Consider the following 19,373-nt stretch of genomic DNA (forward strand, 5'->3'; position numbering starts at 1 on the left):
GTCTGCAACCTACACCACAGCTCACGGCAACGCCGGATCGCCAACCCACTGAGCAAGGGCAGGGACCGAACCCGCAACCTCATGGTTCCTAGTCGGATTTGTTAACCACTGTGCCACGACCTTTGCTGTTTTTGATCCTGCCTCCCAGTCTTTGTTCACATGCAGATATAATTTTACATAACTTCAAGCATGTACATGTAGTTTCTATACCTCCTTTCTTTACTTGTAATAGCATGGATCATTTCTTATACTCTAAGATTTTCATTGCAACTTTTATTGACTGCGTAATATTTCAGATCTTTCTAGGCTAGAAATTCAGTAGATGTGGAAGTGGAATTATCTCAGACATGTTGAAAAAAAATTTAGGCATACTATAGACCATTGCATTGAATTTCAGGAATCAGGGGATGAGGTAATATAGATTAGAATCACAGGACACTTTTTTCCCCGCCTTGGGGTAAGGGAATCATTTTTGCTTTAAGTAGAATGATAAAGATGTGCTGAGTCAACCTTTAGTAAGTTCCAGAGGCTGATATAAATTTTGGTTGTAAAGACAGAGTCTCTCTGTGCAGCAGGATGCCACAGAAGAGTGAGAGAAGTAAAAGCAAAAGCTGCATTACAGTCGGAAAATCTGAATTATCAAAGCGTGAGTCCTTGCTGTTTGCATCCACCCCAACCAGAAGCCATAGGACCACAAGATGTGCCCCCAGGGAAATAAGTTAGGACTGTTAGGGCATCTGTTAGGTCATAGGTAGAGAGGAAAGAGTCTTATAAAAGTTGAAGAGGGAAGATGGCCTATGGTCTGAGGAGTGGAAGGGTGGGATGGGGTGGCAGCAGCCTGACAGATATATTAATACATGGCCATTCCAAGCACAATTTGCTGTCTTGTTATACCGCTTGAAATTTAGTCAACCAAATATTCATTTAGGTTTAAAAGCAGACTTTAGAAAAATATGCAAATATATCTGAAGATTATGGAACTAAAGTTATTTCATATAAGGAGAAAATTCCTTCAGGTGCCTTTTCTCTCAAAACTTACCTGACATGAGTGGTCCTAAGAAAATGGGTGTTTGGAGGGAGGAGAAAGAGTAGATAATTCCAGGTAACAGAGTGTATTTAGAATAGGGCAGGCAGTCCCTAAACAGCTACTTGTTGCTGGAAGGAAGGGAAGTAGGAAGATATAAAAAATAAACTTTCCCAGAGTTCCTGCTGTGGTGCGATGGGATTGGAGACATCTCCGCAGGGCTGGGACGCAGGTTCAGTTGCTGGCCTGGCACAGTGGGTTGAAGGATCCAGTGTTTATGCAGCTGCACATAGGTTGCAACTGTGGCTTGGATCTGATCCCTGCATGGGAACTCCATGTGTCACGGGGTGGCCAAAAAAGGGGAAAAGAAAAACTTTCTGTACTGCATATGTTTTCAAGAATTCACGCTGAACTGAGAAAAAGACTCTTCTTTTTCCTCCTGATCTTCATGGTGTGTCATTTTCAGGACCCAAAACACATGCTATTACAATTGATTCTCTACAGTTCAGTTACAAGGTGGAAAAATACCTTGATTCACAGCCTTGTTTAGGTCATAAAATGTAATGGAGGCTCCAGATAGTTGTCTTAACAAGTAAACTGTTGCACCATGATATACAGAAGTTGGGGACTCTGTTCTGTAAACTGTTAGTTTCTGGATCTAAATTTCTTTGATGGCAAATCTGGTTATCTGTAGCAGTCATTTCCACCTGTTGGGGGTTAACCAAGGTGCGCGCCTCACAGGCTGCCTTACCTGCCCTGCTTTGGCATTCTCACAGACAAAACCTTCATAGAATCTGGGGAACTCTGGAGCATTGTCGTTCACATCTAAGACTTTGATTGTGACAGAAACACTTCCAACCTGGGAAGGATTGTCTAAAGAGAGCACAAAAAGAACCCGAAGGTGAGAAAAGTCCAGTAATGCAACAAAGCAGCTCTTTGTTGAAGTAGGTATCTATCTCCTCAAGCTGATTTTTAAAGGAGTGGATAAAGGACATGGAAATAGCAACACAAGATGCAGGGGTTGCCCATTAAGAGCGTGGCTGGAACATGAGAAGCATGGACAGAAGGAGGTGTGTGTTGGAGAGTGTGTATGGTATCAGGGTGGGGGAGGGATGAGACTCTGGGAACAGATATCTCAAAATGATCCTAAAAGAGGTTTTGAATCTCTCACTTGGCTCATACTTCAGGTTCTGGAATTAAAGACAGGTCAGTTCTGTATTCTGAGCTTCAAAACAGCCTGTTTCATACTGTATATCATGGCTTGGTTTTATTCCTGTGTACTACATATTTCCGCTGCTTTTCGAAAGTTGCCTTTACATGACTTCACCTTTATGAAAGATCGACATTAGCACCTGTTTTTGCTAACCAAAAGAGGATTTTCGCCTTTATGAAAAAAGCCAAAAAGCCAAAATAGCATTCAGTGTTTGTTTAACAGTGAGCCATTATAGAGGCATCACTCATCCTGAGCAGTCAGAGTGGCACCACCAAGCTCCTTCTCAGGAACCACACTCAGCATCTCAGCATCAAGCCATCATATTTTTGAACTGTGTCTTTGAGCCTTTGTGCATTTTATTTAGTGCATCTATTAGCAAGACATGTCATAAGGTAATTGCTTCTTTGCTTTATACCATTTTGGCTTACAGAAGGTTTCATAGAACACTCTGCTTTTGGATAGCAGGGAAACCATGTAATCACTTTGTTGAATTGGAAGGTTTTAAATTACTCATGGGATTACAGGTAATGCTGTGCATGTATTTCTGCTTATGAACTGAGGGGATATTATAGTGTGGAGCACACACCAAGTCCATATCTTTGGCTGGGGCAGAAGTTACTTGTGGGGGAAATGTGTCCTTTTGTTTTTTGCTTGGCTTTGCCCCACAAAGATAATTGCACAGCTCCAGTAGCGCCCCTCCTGTCTTTTTGTGTTTTGGCCACCATCCGAAGAAGACAAGATAGAATATAAGACTCAGAAATTATGCTTAGTAAACAAAAGCATAAGACAGAAATTACAAGACTCAGAAATTATGTTTAGTAAACGAACAAAAATTTTATTAAACTTCGCAATGCCTTGTTCTTCTGGTTCATCCCCCCCTTTTTTTCCTCCTTCTCAAGGATGTCTATACTATGTTTTTCCCATAAATATTTTAATTGCTTGGTTACTAAAAGTGCTGCCATTTAAATTTTTTTCATTATAACTGTGGTGGTACTTATTTATACAATGAATAATGAAACATCCAGAAAAACATGAGAATAAATATGACCTACAGTCCTACCACCAGCAATATCCATTATATGATATATATAATACTCTGTGTTCAAACTCTCTAAAACACACATACACACACACACACGCACTGCAGTTAAGCAAAATTAAAAAGTTGTATTCAGAACTTTAATATTTTGGCAAGATTATCCTGTGTCATTGAAATATGAAAGCATGGGTATTAATATCAACATGGTATTCTCATTTTACTGTATGGCTGTATCATAATTTATTCAAACTCCTATTATTTGATATTTAGGTGATTCTACTCCTTTCCCCTTAAGTGATTCTACTCCTTTCCCCTTATTTTAAAATAACAATGCAGGGAGTTCCCGTTGTGGCACTGCGGAAGCCAATCTGACTAGGAACCATGGGGTTGCGGGTTTGATCCCTGGGTTAAGGATCCGGCGTTGCCATGGGCTATGGTGTAGGTTGCACATGCAGCTCGGATCTGTCATTGCTGTAGCTCTGGCATAGGCTGGAGGCAACACCTCCGATTAGACCCCTAGCTTGGGAACCTCCATATGCCGCGGGTGCGGCCCAAAAAGGACAAAAAGACAGAAACAAAACCAACAAACAAAAAAACAATGCAGTGGACATTTGGGTACATAAATCTTTGTTAATATTTATACTTATTTCTTTAAGATAATTATTAGAAGTAGAATTCTTAAAAAAGTAAGAATATGTTGGAGAATCTTAATGCAAAAGATTAATTGCCATATTGCTCTCCTGCATAGAGATACATACTTCTGCCAGTATGTTAGGGTCTGCTATTTCCCCGAACCTTTACCATCACTAGGTGTTATTTTTAAAAAATGGAATGTAGGAGTATATAATCTAATTATAATAAAAATCTATTTTTTTAGTTTTCAATTCTATTTTTAAGTTTATTTTAATAAATCTGCCTTTTGTTGCAAGATTTCTCAAATTCTCATATGCATATGTATGTAATGAGGGTGATGTGTTATAAATGCTTCCTTTCACCTAACAATAATACTTTATACCATTTTGTGCATTCTTAATGTTATTAACAATTGATTTAGATTAGATTAAATTCCTCTTAAATTTCTCAGGAAGTCTCTCTTGTCTTAATACGTCTGTCTCTTTGGTTTAAGGATGCTATTTTCTGTGCTCCTTTTGCATGTTTAGCTTTTATCTCTAGCACAAGACCAGATATATAGAAGATGCTCAATAAGTATTTGAACTAAATACATTCACTCACTTGCATAAACCAGGCTTTCCATTTCTTCCCATAAAGAATATAATTCTTATTCCAGTAAGCTCTAGAAACTTCTACTTTCTACAATGCATTCATTTTGTCATTATATGGAGACCAATTTATTGTGTTACTTACTCATTTCCATAGCAAGGACAGTAATATTATGCCAAGAAAACTCTTCTCGGTCAAGGGGTCTTGCAGTCATTAGGGCACCTGTTGTAATGTCAACATAGAAGAATCTTCCAGGGTCACTACTTCTGTCAATGGAATATCTGCAAAAGCAGATTAAATACTTCATTTTATTTGGATAAGCACACTATAGCATATTACGTTAGAGAACTGAGTGCATACCATGTGGAATGGGACTAGTTCGGAGTTATGAACACTTGGAGGACTGCATTCCTGTTTTATCATGTCCAACCCCACCCCCGCCCCCAACAAACAAACAAACACAAAACAACAACAAACTATTACTGCTTTAATATCCTCATTTATAAAGTGAAATACAACAGGGTACCAAGGACTTAGGGCAATTTTAAGCTATTTAAAGATCAATTTCAACAATTTAAAGCCAAAAACTGCCTGTGCCCTAAGGCTTTTGGGATACTGATGTCAACCTCTATTTTTTCCAAAACAAATTTTATTCAAATAAGTTCGGAAATGCTAAGTTGGAACTGGAAAAAGTATAGTTACATGGTTCTAGTCCCTGTAATTTAGTATCACCTGTTGAAAAGAAATATTTGAATTAGGTCCTTTTAGACATTCTGATGACCAACCTGCTGAAAACCCAGAAATGGCATGCGCTAGATGAGATGTCCTTACCTATGGAATGTTTTTAGCAAGATGGATCAGGTCTTTTTGGTTGGTTAATATAAATAAGTCTGGAATTTATTAATGGGGCACAGCTTGCTGGAGAAGGTTATGTGAACTTTGTAATTAATGGAGTATAAAAAGCAGATGTTCTATCGCCAAAATAGCACCTTCTGTTCAGGCAGTATTAGCTCATGTTTTGCCACTGTTATATCATTTGCATCCTTATTTACCTTGATTCTGGGTAAGATCTGGAATTCCTGTTGAACCTGATTTGGCAGCCTAACCTTTGTTTTATCTCACCTAAGTTATCTTACCTGGTCCCCATCTTTGGATACTCACTAGGTGTGGAGGGAGGCTCAGGCATCTGTATGTTTAAAAACCTCCATAAGGGATTTTGCTATATAGCCATGATTGAGAGCCATTCTCGAGAAACTTATGTAGTCCTGGGTAATGGCCGGCTGCCCTTTATTGAGTACAAGGCATTTTATAGCTTCTTTTTAAATTCTGCAACATCTCTAGGATATCTAGGTAATATCTTAATTAACAGAAAAGGAAACTAACACTTAGAGAAGTTAAGTCACTTTCATAGCAGTTACACAGCTAATAGTTTGCTGATTACTAACATAGCTAATGAGATTTGAAACATGTTTACATATAAACTATTGCATATATAATACAATTATATTTAAATGATTGTGTTATATGTATATACCACATATATGTATGTGTTTGTGTGCAAGTATATATATACATATGTGTATATATACATAAACTATTGTAACATATTGAGTTCAAAATTCTATTTAAAGTTACTAGCAAATGCAATCTATATCTTAAAGTTGTAAAAACTGGGAAATACTGCCCAAAATCCCACCAAAAGTTTGGGTAAGCAGTTTGTTTAGTGCATTATTTTTCAAATTAAAATTAATATGGTGGGTTATGACTAGTGTAGAAAGAAACTGAAATAGAATAGGGAGTTCCCGTTGTGGCTCAGTGTTAATGAATCCGTCTAGAATCCATGAGGGAGCTGGTTCGATCCCTGGTCTTGCTGGCGTTGCCATGAGCTATGGTGAAGGTTGCAGACATGGCTCAGATCTGGTGTTGCTGTGGCTGCAGTGTATGCTGGCAGCTGCAGCTCCAATTTGACCCCTAGCCTGGGAACTTCCATATGCCACATTTGCAGCCCTAAAAAGCAAAATACATATGTGTGAGTGTGTGTGTGTGTGTGTATAATATATGCATGCCAGATTATTACTTTCGGTAAGGGTAAATATTGATGGTAAAATTTTTGTTTCAATATATAGAAATACATATACATATACATATGTATACTTGTATATGTATTATTTGGTAAAGTATTTTATTTCAAGTATGTGTTTTTTCCTGCAGAGTTTCAGGATGACTGTTCAGAGAATTAGGAATTAAAGGGAAAGGTGACCACTGAAGGCTAGAGAAGCTGGGATTATTTCAGTTATAGCTCTCTAAGAGTTGGGAAATTTTAAGAACTAAATCATGCCTTTCTCTGCTTCTGATCTTATTTAATGAAAACTTACTGTAGCCAGGCACTGCTCTAAATGTCTTATTTAATCCTTGCAATAATCCTGTGAGGATCGGGTATAAAATGTCATCCTAAATGTTATCTCCATTTTACAGGTGAGAAAACGGAGGCATGGAAAGATTAAGTCACTTGCCCAAGGTTAGACTGCTGGGAATCAAACCTAGGCACATTGAATGTATGAGCTTGTTTAAGGAAACAAAACCTTATCTCTTTTTGAAGATTAATTAAGCCATGATAGTTTATTGACTATTATTACCAGCAAACAGTAGGCTAATTAATAAAGAATAAATACCTGCCAAAAAAAAGGAAGCATAGCTCTCCCAGACTTCAGACAATATTTCAAAGCTACAGTAATCAAAGGAACAGGAGAATTCACCTAAAGCAGTCAACAATGAAACAGACCCCTGCAGTTTGACAGACATTGGGTTCAAAAGGGAGATAGTGAAAATACTGAAGTAATTAAGAGAGGATATGAACAGTAATGCAGATTCTTTTGGAAAGGAACTAGAAAATAAAAGGACGAGCCAAGAAAAACTAGAAAACTCATTTTCAGAGATACAAACTGAGCTAAAGGCAATAAAGACCAGAATGAATAATGCAGAGGAACGAATTAGTGATGTGGAAGACAAAATAATGGAAATTATTAGAACAGCAGACAGAAAACCAAATGAAAAAACATGAAAGCAATATGAGACCTATGGGATAATATAAAGCGGGCCAATCTATGCATAATAGAAATTCCAGAAGGAAAAGAAAAAGAAGAGGGGATTGAAAATATATTTGAAGAAATTACGGTTGAAAACTTTCTAAACCTAAAGGATACTTATATCAAGATACAGGAAGCACAGAGGGCCCCAAACACATTGAACCCAAACAGGCCCACACCAAGACATATTGTAATAAAAATGGCAAAAGTTAAAGAGAGGATTCTAAAGGCAACAAGAGAAAAGCAAAGCATTAATTATAAGGGAACCCCCATAAGGCTTTCAGCTGATTTCTCCACAGAAACACTAACAGGCCAGAAGGGAGTGGCAAGATATATTTAAAGTGATGAAAGGAAAAAATTTTGCAATCCAGAATATTCTATCCAGCAAGAATATAATTTAAAATAGAAGGGAAAATAAAGAATTTTCCCAACAAACAAAAGCTAAAAGAGTACAGCAATACTAAACCCATTCTAAAAGAAATATTGAAAGAGCTTCTCTAAATTAAAAAAAAAAAGAAAAAGAATTAGGATGGAGGAAACCACAATTGGAAAGCAGTCACTTAAATAAGCCAGCATACAGATCTAAACATGAAGATGTTGAAAAAAAAAAAAAAAAGACATCAAAATCATACAATGTGGGGAATGAAAGTAAGAAAATATAGATTCTTTGTGTATTTTAATGATGTGTTTGAGCCTATATGACTGTCAGGCTAAAGCAAGCAGATATAGGAAGGGGTAAACATACTTAAAAAACAGGGCAACCACAAATCAAAACCAAACATTACATTCACAAAAACTGAAAGGTACTCAAGCATAAAATAAATGGAAACCATCCAACAAAAAAAAAAAAAAAAAAAAAAGAAAAGAGGAACATAAAATCAACTGGAAAACAAGATTTAAAGTGGCAATAAATACATTTTTATCAATAATCGCCTTAAATGTCAATGGACTGAATGCTCCAGTCAAAACACACAGAGTGGCAGATTGGATAAAAAAGCAAAAACCTTCAATCTACTTTCTACAAGAAACTCACCTTATGGCAGAGGACACATATAGATTGAAAGTGAGGGGATGAGAAAAGATATGGACAAGATGGGAAAGCAGAAGTTGCAATACTCATATCAGATAAAATAGACTTTAAAATGAAGGCCATAAAGACAAAGAAGGACACTATTTAATGGTTAAATGATCCATTCAAGAAAAAGATATTACTATCATCAATATATCGGCCCCTAATATAGGAGCACCCAGATACCTCCAACAAATACTAATAGACATAAAAGGAGAAATTGATGGGAATACAATCTTAGTAGGAGACTTTAATACCCAACTCACATCAATGGACAGATCCTCTAGACAGAAAATCAGTAAGGCGATAGAGATCCTAAAGGACACAATAGAAAAGTTAGACTTAGTAAGCATTTTCAGGACATTACATCCAAAAAAATCAGAATATACATTCTTCTCAAGTGCACATGGAACATTCTCAAGAATTGATCAATCACATCCTGGGGCACAAGGCTAACCTCAAAAAATTTAAGAGTGTAGAAATTATTTCAGGTATCTTCTCTGACCACAATGGCATGAAAATAGAAATCAACCAGAGGAAAAGAAATGAGGAAAAACTGACTACATGGAGACTAAACAACATGCTATTAAAAAACCAATGGGTCAATGAGGAAATCAAGAAGGAAATTAAAAAAATACCTCGAGACAAATGATAATGAAGACACAACCACTCAAAATCTATGGGATGCCGCAAAAGCAGTGCTCAGGGGGAAATTCATAGCAATACAGGCTTTCCTCAAACAAGAAGAAAAATCTCAAATTGACAACTTAACCCACCACCTAAATGAATAAGAAAAAGAACAACAAGCAAAACCTGAAGTCAGCAGAAGGGAGGAAATCATAAAGATCAAAGAGGAAATCAATAAAATAGAGATTAAAAAAAAACAATAGAAAAAATCAATACAACCAAGAGCTGGTTCTTTGAAAAGGTAAACCAAATTGACAAATCTCTGGCTAGACTCACCAAGAAGAGGAGAGAAAAAACCCAAATAAACAAAATAAGAAATGAAAAGGGAGAAGTCACAACAGATACTACAGAAATACAAAAAAACCATGAGAGAATACTATGAACAATTGTATGCTAACAATTTGACAAACTAGAAGAAATGGACAACTTTCTAGAGACTTACAGCCTGCCAAAACTGAATCAAGAAGAAATAGATCAACTGAACAGACCGATCACTAGAAATGAAATTGAATATGTCATAAAAACACTCCCTACAAATAAAAGTCCAGGACCAGATGGCTTCACAGGTGAATTTTACCAAACATACAAAGAAGAACTTATGCCCATCCTCCTTAAACTTTTTCAAAAGTTTGAAGAAGAAGGAACACTCCCAAAGACATTCTATGATGCCACCATCACCCTAATTCCAAAACCAAAGATACCACCAAAAAAGAAAACTATAAGCCAATATCTTTGATGAATATAGATGCAAAAATTCTCAACAAAATTTTAGCCAACCGAATTCAACAACATATAAAAAAGATTGTATACCATGAACAGGTGGGATTCATCCCAGGTTCACAGGGATGGTTCAACATACACAAATCAATCAACGTCATACACCACATTAACAAAAGAAAAGTGAAAAACCATATGATCATCTCAAAGATGCAGAAAAAGCATTTGACAAAGTCCAACATCCATTCATGATTAAAACTCTTACCAAAGTGGGTATAGAGGGAACATACCTTAACATAATCAAAGCCATTTATGATAAACACACAGCAAATATAATACTCAATGGAGAAAAACTGAAAGCCTTCCCACTAAAATCTGGAACAAGACAAGTATGCTCACTCTCACCATTGTTATTCAACATAGTACTGGAAGTCATAGCATGGCAATCAGACAAAATAAAAGGCATCCAAATAGGAAGAGAAGAGATAAAACTGTCACTGTATGCAGATGACATGATAGTATACATAGAAAACCCTAAGGACTCAACCCAAAAACTACTCAAACTAATTAACAAATTCAGCAAAATAGCAGGATATAAGATTAACATTCAGAAATCAGTATACTAACAAAGAAATATTAGAAAAGGAATACAAAAATACAGTACCTTTTAAAATTGCATTTCAAAAAATCAAATACCTGGGAATACACCTGACTGAGGAGGTCAAAGACTTATATGCTGAGAACTACAAAACATTAATCAAGGAAATTAAAGAAGATGTAAAGAAATGGAAAGATATTCCATGTTCCTGGGTTGGAAAAATTAATATTGTAAAAATGGCCATACTACCCAAAGCAATCTAAAGATTCAATGCAATCCCTATCAAATAACCCATGACATTTTTCACAGAACAAGAACAAACAATCCAAAAATTTATATGGAACATCAAAAGACCCAGAATTGCCAAAGCAATTCTGAGGTACAAAAACCAAGTAGGAGGCATAACTCTCCCAGACTTCAGGCAATATTACAAAGCCACAATCATCAAGACAGTGTGGTACTGGTACCAAAACAGACAGACCAATGGAATAGAATAGAGAACCCAAAAATAAACCCAGACTCCTGTGGTCAATTAATTTTTGACAAAGGAGTCAAGAACATAAGATGGGAAAAAGACAGTCTTTTCAGCAAGTATTGCTGGGAAACCTGGACAACTGCATGCAAATCAATGAAACTAGAACACACCCTCACACCATGCACAAAAATAAACTCAAAATGGCTTAAAGACTTAAGTGTAAGACAAGATACCACCAAACTCCTAGAAGAGAACACAGGCAAAACATTCTCTGACATCAACCTTATGAATATTTTCTCAGGTCAGTCTCCCAAAGCAACAGAAATAAAAGCAAAAATAAACCAATGGGACCTAATCAAACTGAAAATCTTTTGCACAGTAAAAGAAACCAAAAAGAAAACAAAAAGACAACTTACAGAATGGCAGAAAATAGTTTCAAAAGATGCAACGGACAAGGGCTTAATCTCTAAAATATATAAGCAACTTGTACAACTCAACAGCAAAAAAGCCAACAACCCAATGGAAAAATGGGCAAAAGACCTGAATAGACATTTCTCCAAGGAAGAGGTACAGATGGCCAACAAGCACATGAAAAAATGCTCAACATCGCTGATTATAAGAGAAATGCAAATGAAAGCTACCATGAGGTACCACCTCATACCTGTCAGAATGACCATCATTAATAAGACCACAAATAACTAATGCTGGAGAGGGTGTTGAGAAAAGGGAACCTTCCTGCATTGTTGGTGGGAATGTAAGCTGGTACAATGACTATGGAGAACAGTATGGAGGTACCTTAGAAAACTGTACATAGAACTACCATATGACCCAGCAATCCCACTCTTGGGCATCTATCCGGACAAAACTTCCCTTGAAAAAGACACATGCATCCGCATGTTCATTGCATTACTATTCACAATAGCCAAGACATGGAAACAACCCAGATGTCCATCAACAGATGATTGGATTAGGAAGAAGTAGTATATATACACAATGGAATACTACTCAGCCATAAAAAAGAACAAAATAATGGCATTTGCAGCCACATGGATGGAACTATAGACTCTCATACTGAGTGAAGTAAGTCAGAAAGAGAAAGACATACCATATGATATCACTTATACCTGGAATCTAATATATGGCACAAATGAATCTTTCCACAGAACAGAAAATCATGGACTTGGAGAATAGACATGTGGTTGCCTGGGGGGAGGGGGAGGGAGTGGGATGGACTGGGAGCTTGGGGTTAATAGGTGTAAACTATTGCTTTTGGAATGGATTAGCAATGAGATCCTGCTGTGCAGCACTGAGAGCTATGTCCAGTCACTTATGATGGAGCATGATAATGAAAGAAAAAAGAATGTATACATGTAGGTGTAACTGGGTCACCATGCCGTACAGGAGAAAAAAAATTGTATTGGGGAAATAACAATAAAAAAAATTAAAGAAAAAAACTGTGGTACTGCTATAAAAACAGACATGTGGATCAATGGAACAGAATAGAAAGCCCAGAAATTAACCCAGACATCTGCAGTAAATTAATCTTCAACAAAGGGGTCAAGAATGGAAAAAAGACAGTCTGTTCAGCAAGTGGTGCTGGGAAAACTGGCCAGCTGCATGTATGTCGATGAAATTAAAACATACCCTCACACCATGCACAAAAATCAAATCAAAATGGCTTGAAGACTTAAACATAAGACATGAGACCATAAAACTCCTAGAAGAGAACATAGGCAAAACATTCTCTGACATAAACCATACGAATGTTTTCTAAGGTCAGTTTCCCAAGGCAATATAAATAAAAACAAAATAAACAAATGGGATTTCATTGAACTTACAAGCTTTTGCACAGCAAAGAAAAGCATGGAAAACAAAAAACCCAAAAAGACAACCCACAGAATGGGAGAAAATTATTGCAAACAATGCATCTGACAAGGGCCTAATATCCCCAAATATACAAAAAACTTATACAACTCAGTAATAACAAGAAAGACCCTATAGAAAAATGGGCAGAAGTCCTAAACAGACACTTCTCTAAAGAATACATACAGATGGCCAGTAGGCACATGAAAAAATGCTCAGCACCACTAATTATTAGAGAAATGCAAATCAAAACTGTAGTGATCAAGTTACCACCTCACCACCTCACAGAATGGCCATGATTAATAAGTCTACAAATGAATGCTGGAGAGGGTAGGGAGAAAAACACCTACACTCTTGGTGGGAATGTAAGTTGGTATAAACACTATGGAAAGCAATATGGAGGTTCCTCAGAAAACTAAACATAGAACTACCATATGATTGCGCAATCCCACTCCTGGGCATATATCCATATAACACTGTAATTCAAAAAGATACATGAACCCTTATGTTCAATGCAGCACTATTCACAATAGCCAGGACATGGAAACAACCTTAAAAGTTTGTCGACAGATGAATGGATTAAGATGTGTTACATATACACAATGGAATACTACTCAAACATAAGAAAGAATGACGTAATGCCACTTGCAGCAATATGGATGCAAGTAGAGATTCTCTAAGTGAAGTAAGTCAGAAAGAGAAAGACAAATATCATATGATATCACTTACATGTAGAATCTAAAATACGACACAAATGAACCTATCTACAAAACAGAAACAGATTCACAGACATGAAGAACAGAGTTGTGGTTGAAAAGGATGGGGAAAGGAGAGGGATGGACTGGGAGTTTGGGATTAGTAGGTGCAAACTGTTACATTTAGAATGAGTAAGTGATGAGGCCTACTGTATAGCACAGGAAACTCTGTGTGTATGTGTGTGTGTGTGTGTACACATTCATGACTGTGTCACTTTGCTGTACAGCAGAAATTGGCAAAACACTATAAATTAACTATAATAAAAAGTAAAAAACACATGCCTACAAAGTTCATTCAAAATTAACTGGAGCTTTATTTCCCCCAGGTATAAATTAGTGATTTAGTTTTAAAGTTTACTGGCTTACTGATTGATTGATTGATTGATTGATTGATTGGTTGACTGATTGTCTTTTTAGGGCTGCATCCATGGCACATGGAGGATCCCAGGCTAGGGGTCTAATCGGAGCTGTAGCTGCTGGCCTACGCCACAGTCAAAGCAACGCCAGATCTGAGCTGTGTTTGTGACCTACACCACAGCTCATGCAACACCAGATCCTCAATGCACTGATCGAGCCCAGGGATCGAACCCACAACCTCATGGTTCCTAGTTGGATTTGTTTCCACTTTGACATGACGGGAACTCCTACTGGCTATTTTAAGAGTTGAGTTTTGTCTTAGAAAAAAATATTGGTTGTCTCATGACAGCCTTTTCTTTCAGTTCCCCAAACATAAGAAAAGCCAGCCATGCAGCCCACAGAGCCATAACCCTGATGGCAGCTCTCCAAGCTGTAGGCATAGTTCCCAGGGGGAGAGGCAGCCTGCGATGAACCAGCTTTCTGCATTCAAACCTACAATGCCATAGCAAATGTCACAGATGGTATGAGAGATGGAGTGATGCAAATAACTGACAGAACCCATGACAGTACTGCCTGGTGACACACTGAGAGGAGACACTGCGAGCCTGCCTTGGAGAAGCCTCCCTCATCAGTGGAATCACTTTCCAATTTCCCAAGCGGGGCTTGAATTGGGGCAATAATAGCATTCATTACTCTGAATGGGACACTGGGCCAATTTTGAGGAGTCAGGAGAACAAATTTAAAGGTGTAGATACAGATGGAAAATGAGAAAATTGGGATACGCTAGTGAATTATGTAGGTGGTTTTCCTTTCTCTAACCATAATATTCTCACCTACTGTGGACAGAATAGGCATAACATACATATACAAAACTGCCTTCAGTGAACAATAGCTGGTATTTGTTGAACTCCCTGCTCGTTTACTTGCCTGAGGCCTTTCTCTGAATTTAGGAATGATTCGGAAGTAGGGAGGACAGGTTCCCTAAGTGTACACACACACACACACACACACACACACACACACACACACACACGGAAGGCACAGGAGGTCAGGCTGTTTACACACACACACACACACACACACACGGAAGGCACAGGAGGTCAGGCTGTTTACACACACACACACACACGGAAGGCACAGGAGGTCAGGCGCTCACACACACACACACACACACACACACACACACACACACACACACACACACACACGGACGGCACAGGAGGTCAGGCTGTTTCCATACCAGCAGAAGCCTATTTCACTTGCCAAATGGTTCAGTTTCCTGCTTAGTACAAATTCCTTGAGCATTTATTAAAAATTTAGATCATCCAAACATTGTATTTTTCATGGATATATAACTAAATCTGGAGACTTACTTTTGGCTTCACTAGTAAATAATGACCAGTTTATATGCCTGAACACACCATAAACTTTCTAGAAATGAGATTATAAAAGTCCTGGTAATCTTTTCTAGAAGTTAAATGACCTTTTATCCATAACATTTTAATTCAGGTGATAATGTTGATTTTTTTGGGTGGTTTAATATGTATTTTCTTTTAGGAATATGAATTTCATTTATTTTTAATAAAAATGCAGAAGATAAATTTGATAGCCAAGCAGCATATAACATGCAAATTGTTTTAGAAGAAAATAACTTATAGGGAGAAAATGAGCAATATGGGGAAAGATAACATAGGAAAGTAATTCCCAAACGTGTTTGTTAAGCGATAGCCAGAGATTTGACTTCTAGGTGCTTTTCTCTCTGAGAATCCAGGACTCCCAATTGTCTCTTTGGGTCCAGGGACCATTCTTTGTTCCTGTGGGACAGTACAAAGAGTCAGAGCCTCCGTATCTAGCAATATGAATTCTCTTCCTTCTTTGCATCTGAAATGCAGAGGAGGATTACATTTCTAGTTTTGCTAAGTGGAATTCTGCTTTACCCCCTGTGCCCAAACGCTTGTCTTATTACCTCAAGGCCTACTGTCTTGTTCGTGCCACTTTCTCTCTTGAGACTTAGAGTCCAGACCTAGAATTAGCTCAGTGGACTCTGCCTTCTCCCTGTTCATTCTTGGATTCCTCTTCACCAAGATCTCTTAGACTAGCAACACCCCATCATAGACCTCCCTGTTGCTAACTGCTGTGCCATGCCGGCCAACTGGTAGTTTCCAATGGCTCATCATCTGAAGCAGCATTTTCTGTGAGCCAGACAGGATTCCCTCATTTTGTGTACCTCTTTTTGCTCCATGCCAGTGGTGGAACTAGGCCTGCTGGTGTTTCTCTTTCCTTCCTAGATATGTGTTGAGATAATGACTTTAGTCCTGAATAATAATGCACATTCACTCTAGGGGGGTGTGTGTGTGTGTGTGTGTGTGTGTGTGTGTGTGTGTGTGTAGGTGTGTATGTGTATTTCCTGACTGCTTTCAGTCTCTCTTGCTTATCATTTAGTAGTGTGGCTCCTGACAAAACCGTATTTCCAGTGCATACCATATAGGAGTCCAGAGTCAGAAACTGGGAAGAAGATGTGGAAGTATCCATTGGGTATTCTGACTGACTCTTTTAGAAGTGGGATTTGATTTTTTCATACTGTGCTTGTTTTATTTCAAACCTTTTCCCTCTATAAAGTTTTCTTCTCTGAAGTTTCCCCACAGTATTGTCTCTGATATGAATAGATTAATCAGAAGATAGATATATGTTCTTGGCTTCTGATATATTTGTATTATGAATATAAACTATAATATTTGTATTATGAATATAAATTTATAATTGAATTGGTTTCATTTGTGTGTTTTTTTTAGGGGTAATACGATTTCGCTAACTTCTTCCTGTCCTATTATACATTTAAAAAGCTTAAGGTTGAAATATCACTTATATAAAGTTGTTATAAAAACTAGTTGTCTTCTAAAAATCAGATATCAGAATTAAAACAAAATAATTTTAGACATTTTAATGCTTGAGAGTTTAAATTGTTTGCTAATTGATTAGAGGAAGCTGATTTCCCTCAGTATAGTTAATCTCAGCAGAGAACCGTCTTTATTAAACTGCAAAAGCACATTTTCATTAAATACAAAATGGCACCAAGTGAGGAAAGTAGCCAGCTGACAGAAAAGACCTTTGATAAATTGGGGGTGTGTTTAAAATGTGCTGTCTGCATGCACTAAAGCCCTAGATCCATTTGTGTGACTTTCAACAATTAATGTGACAGATGGCCTCAGACAGCCTTGGGATCCTGATCTTTTGTGTCAAGCTTCAGAGGCTTGGCAGTTGCTCTGGAAGGTTGAAATGTCAACCTGTCCACCAGCTGTTTGTGCTTTGGTTCCAGAGTCTATGGGAAATTGCCATGACTATAGGAGCAGCTCTCCTCCCCGACCCCCACCCCCCCAGGGGGAAGCATCTGGAATCTTGATGTTTAAAATGTGCTTTGGAGAGGTGGATATGGGCTTGCAATAGAAAGCCAGTCTACATGGCATCAGAGCTCTTGACAGCAGTTGTAGTTTCTTTTTTTTTTTTGGCATTTCTAGGGCCGCTTCTGCGGCATATGGAGGTTCCCAGGCTAGGGGTCTAATCAGAGCTGTCGCAGCCGGCCTACGCCAGAGCCACAGCAACGCAGGATCCAAGCCACGTCTGCAACCTATACCACAGCTCACGGCAATGCCAGATCCCCAACCCACTGAGCGAGGCCAGGGATCGAACCCGCAACCTCATGGTTCCTAGTTGGATTCGTTAACCACGACGATGGGCACTCCCTATAGTTTCTATTCTGTTCTTTCTGTAGTATATGGAAATAGGTGTTTCTATATGTTATTTTTTTCATTTTTAAGGTAAAAAAGTCAAAGGTTCATAAAAATTAAAAGAATGTACAATGATCACCTTTATATTCACCACTAAGATTCAATAGTTTTTAAGTGTCTTGACATCTAGTGTCTATTTGGCAGCATCCCGTGACATAGATTGTTACAACTCAGGGGATGCTACTAGCATTTAGTTGACAGAGGCCAGAGATGCTGCTAAACATTGTACAATGCACAGGACAGCCCCCTCAACAAAGAATTATCTACTCCCTGAGGTCAAGAAGGCCACAATTGAGAACTGAAAGGTGTGTGTACGTGTTGCTGAACCAACTAACAGTGAGTTATAGACATAATGATAGATCACTTCTAAATGACATGAAAAGTCTATATTGTTTAAGCAGAAAGAATTTAAAGAGATAGGAGAGTCTCCAGAGATGGAAAGAAGAAAAGAGGAAGAATGCTAGAAAATTAGATACAAGGTAAGGGAAGATTCCAGGGTATAAGGAAAAGGTGAAATGTACGGAAAAACCTGATCGAGTTGTTGGTCACATCTGGGTCCTTGGCAGAAATGATCTGTATGGTTGTTCCAATCGCCACATCTTCAGGTACCTCCACAAAATAAAAGCCAGGTTCAAACACAGGAGGCTCATCCACATCTTCCACACTGATGTGCACTGTGGTTGTGTCCTGAAATGGGCCTAGGTTCAGAAAACGCATCTCTAGGTGAGGATTGGCTCCCTCCACTTTTAAGGTGTAGCTTTTCTTGCTTTCAAAACTCAGGGGCTGAAAAAGTAATGACAGGAAAATTGATTAGCTAGAAGCATATACGTCAAGGTTGTAAAGGCTGACCAATACTCATGGCCAGTGGGTAGATTCTCAAACATATTAAAATGGTGGAAAAGAGGCAAGAGGAAAAATACGGGGAATTTTTCTTTTGTTCCATAGTTCTTAGTCCTAATGTTACTTTCAACTCTATTTGGATAGAGAAGGTAAGGAGGATGCTAGATGCTTCAGAGATAGTGAAGGAAGCGTTGGCTGATTAAGAAAGCCTCTGTACACTGGGCAAGGCCAACTTTAACTTGTCTACTCTTTAATCAGCATGGTCACGTTATTAGAAATGCTTGTTCATTTGAAAAGATATGTTAATTAAGAGAGAGTTTGAGTTCTGTTTCAGAATACCCATACAACTGAGGTCTAGGCTTTTCTGTTTTCTTGCTTAAAAAAAAAAAAAATTTCTTGAGTACAAAGGCAATAGTGATTTTTTTTCAAGAAGCTATCAATAAGAAGCTCACAAGGTTCTTAGTGCACTGTGTCAGATCACTATTTGTGTACATAGTTTATTATAGACAATCTTCCAAAAACTTAATTCAATGCCTCATTTTACAGTTAAAGAAACAGAGAGCTGGAAGACTGCCTTAAGCAGATGTGGTTATGCTGTGACAGTAGAAATGTGGCTCTGGATTTTTAAATTCTTCATTCAGGCT

At 37.9% G+C, this 19,373-nt stretch overlaps 2 protein-coding genes across 6 annotated transcripts in view; one reads left to right on the forward strand and one right to left on the reverse strand.

The window, feature by feature from the left end:
* CDH20 (cadherin 20) overlaps nt 1-19,373 on the reverse strand; it is a 208,220-nt gene that overhangs the window by 14,096 nt on the left and 174,751 nt on the right. For both annotated transcript variants that reach the window (XM_013993290.3, XM_084977335.1), the window contains 3 exons: nt 18,419-18,672; nt 4,642-4,778; nt 1,776-1,897 (listed from right to left, as the gene is read on the reverse strand). In XM_013993290.3, coding sequence (XP_013848744.2) covers nt 1,776-1,897; nt 4,642-4,778; nt 18,419-18,672 — 513 coding nt within the window. The remainder of the gene's footprint in view (nt 1-1,775; nt 1,898-4,641; nt 4,779-18,418; nt 18,673-19,373) is intronic.
* Nucleotides 1-19,373, forward strand: part of LOC102165284 (uncharacterized) — a 780,066-nt gene that overhangs the window by 12,957 nt on the left and 747,736 nt on the right. The window lies entirely within an intron of this gene.

Source organism: Sus scrofa, chromosome 1 (genome assembly GCF_054392235.1).
Source record: "Sus scrofa isolate SSC_HxYL_T2T_F1_AM1 chromosome 1, Sscrofa_HxYL_maternal_Yorkshire_Landrace_v2.0, whole genome shotgun sequence".
Classification (NCBI taxonomy): Eukaryota; Metazoa; Chordata; class Mammalia; order Artiodactyla; family Suidae; genus Sus; species Sus scrofa.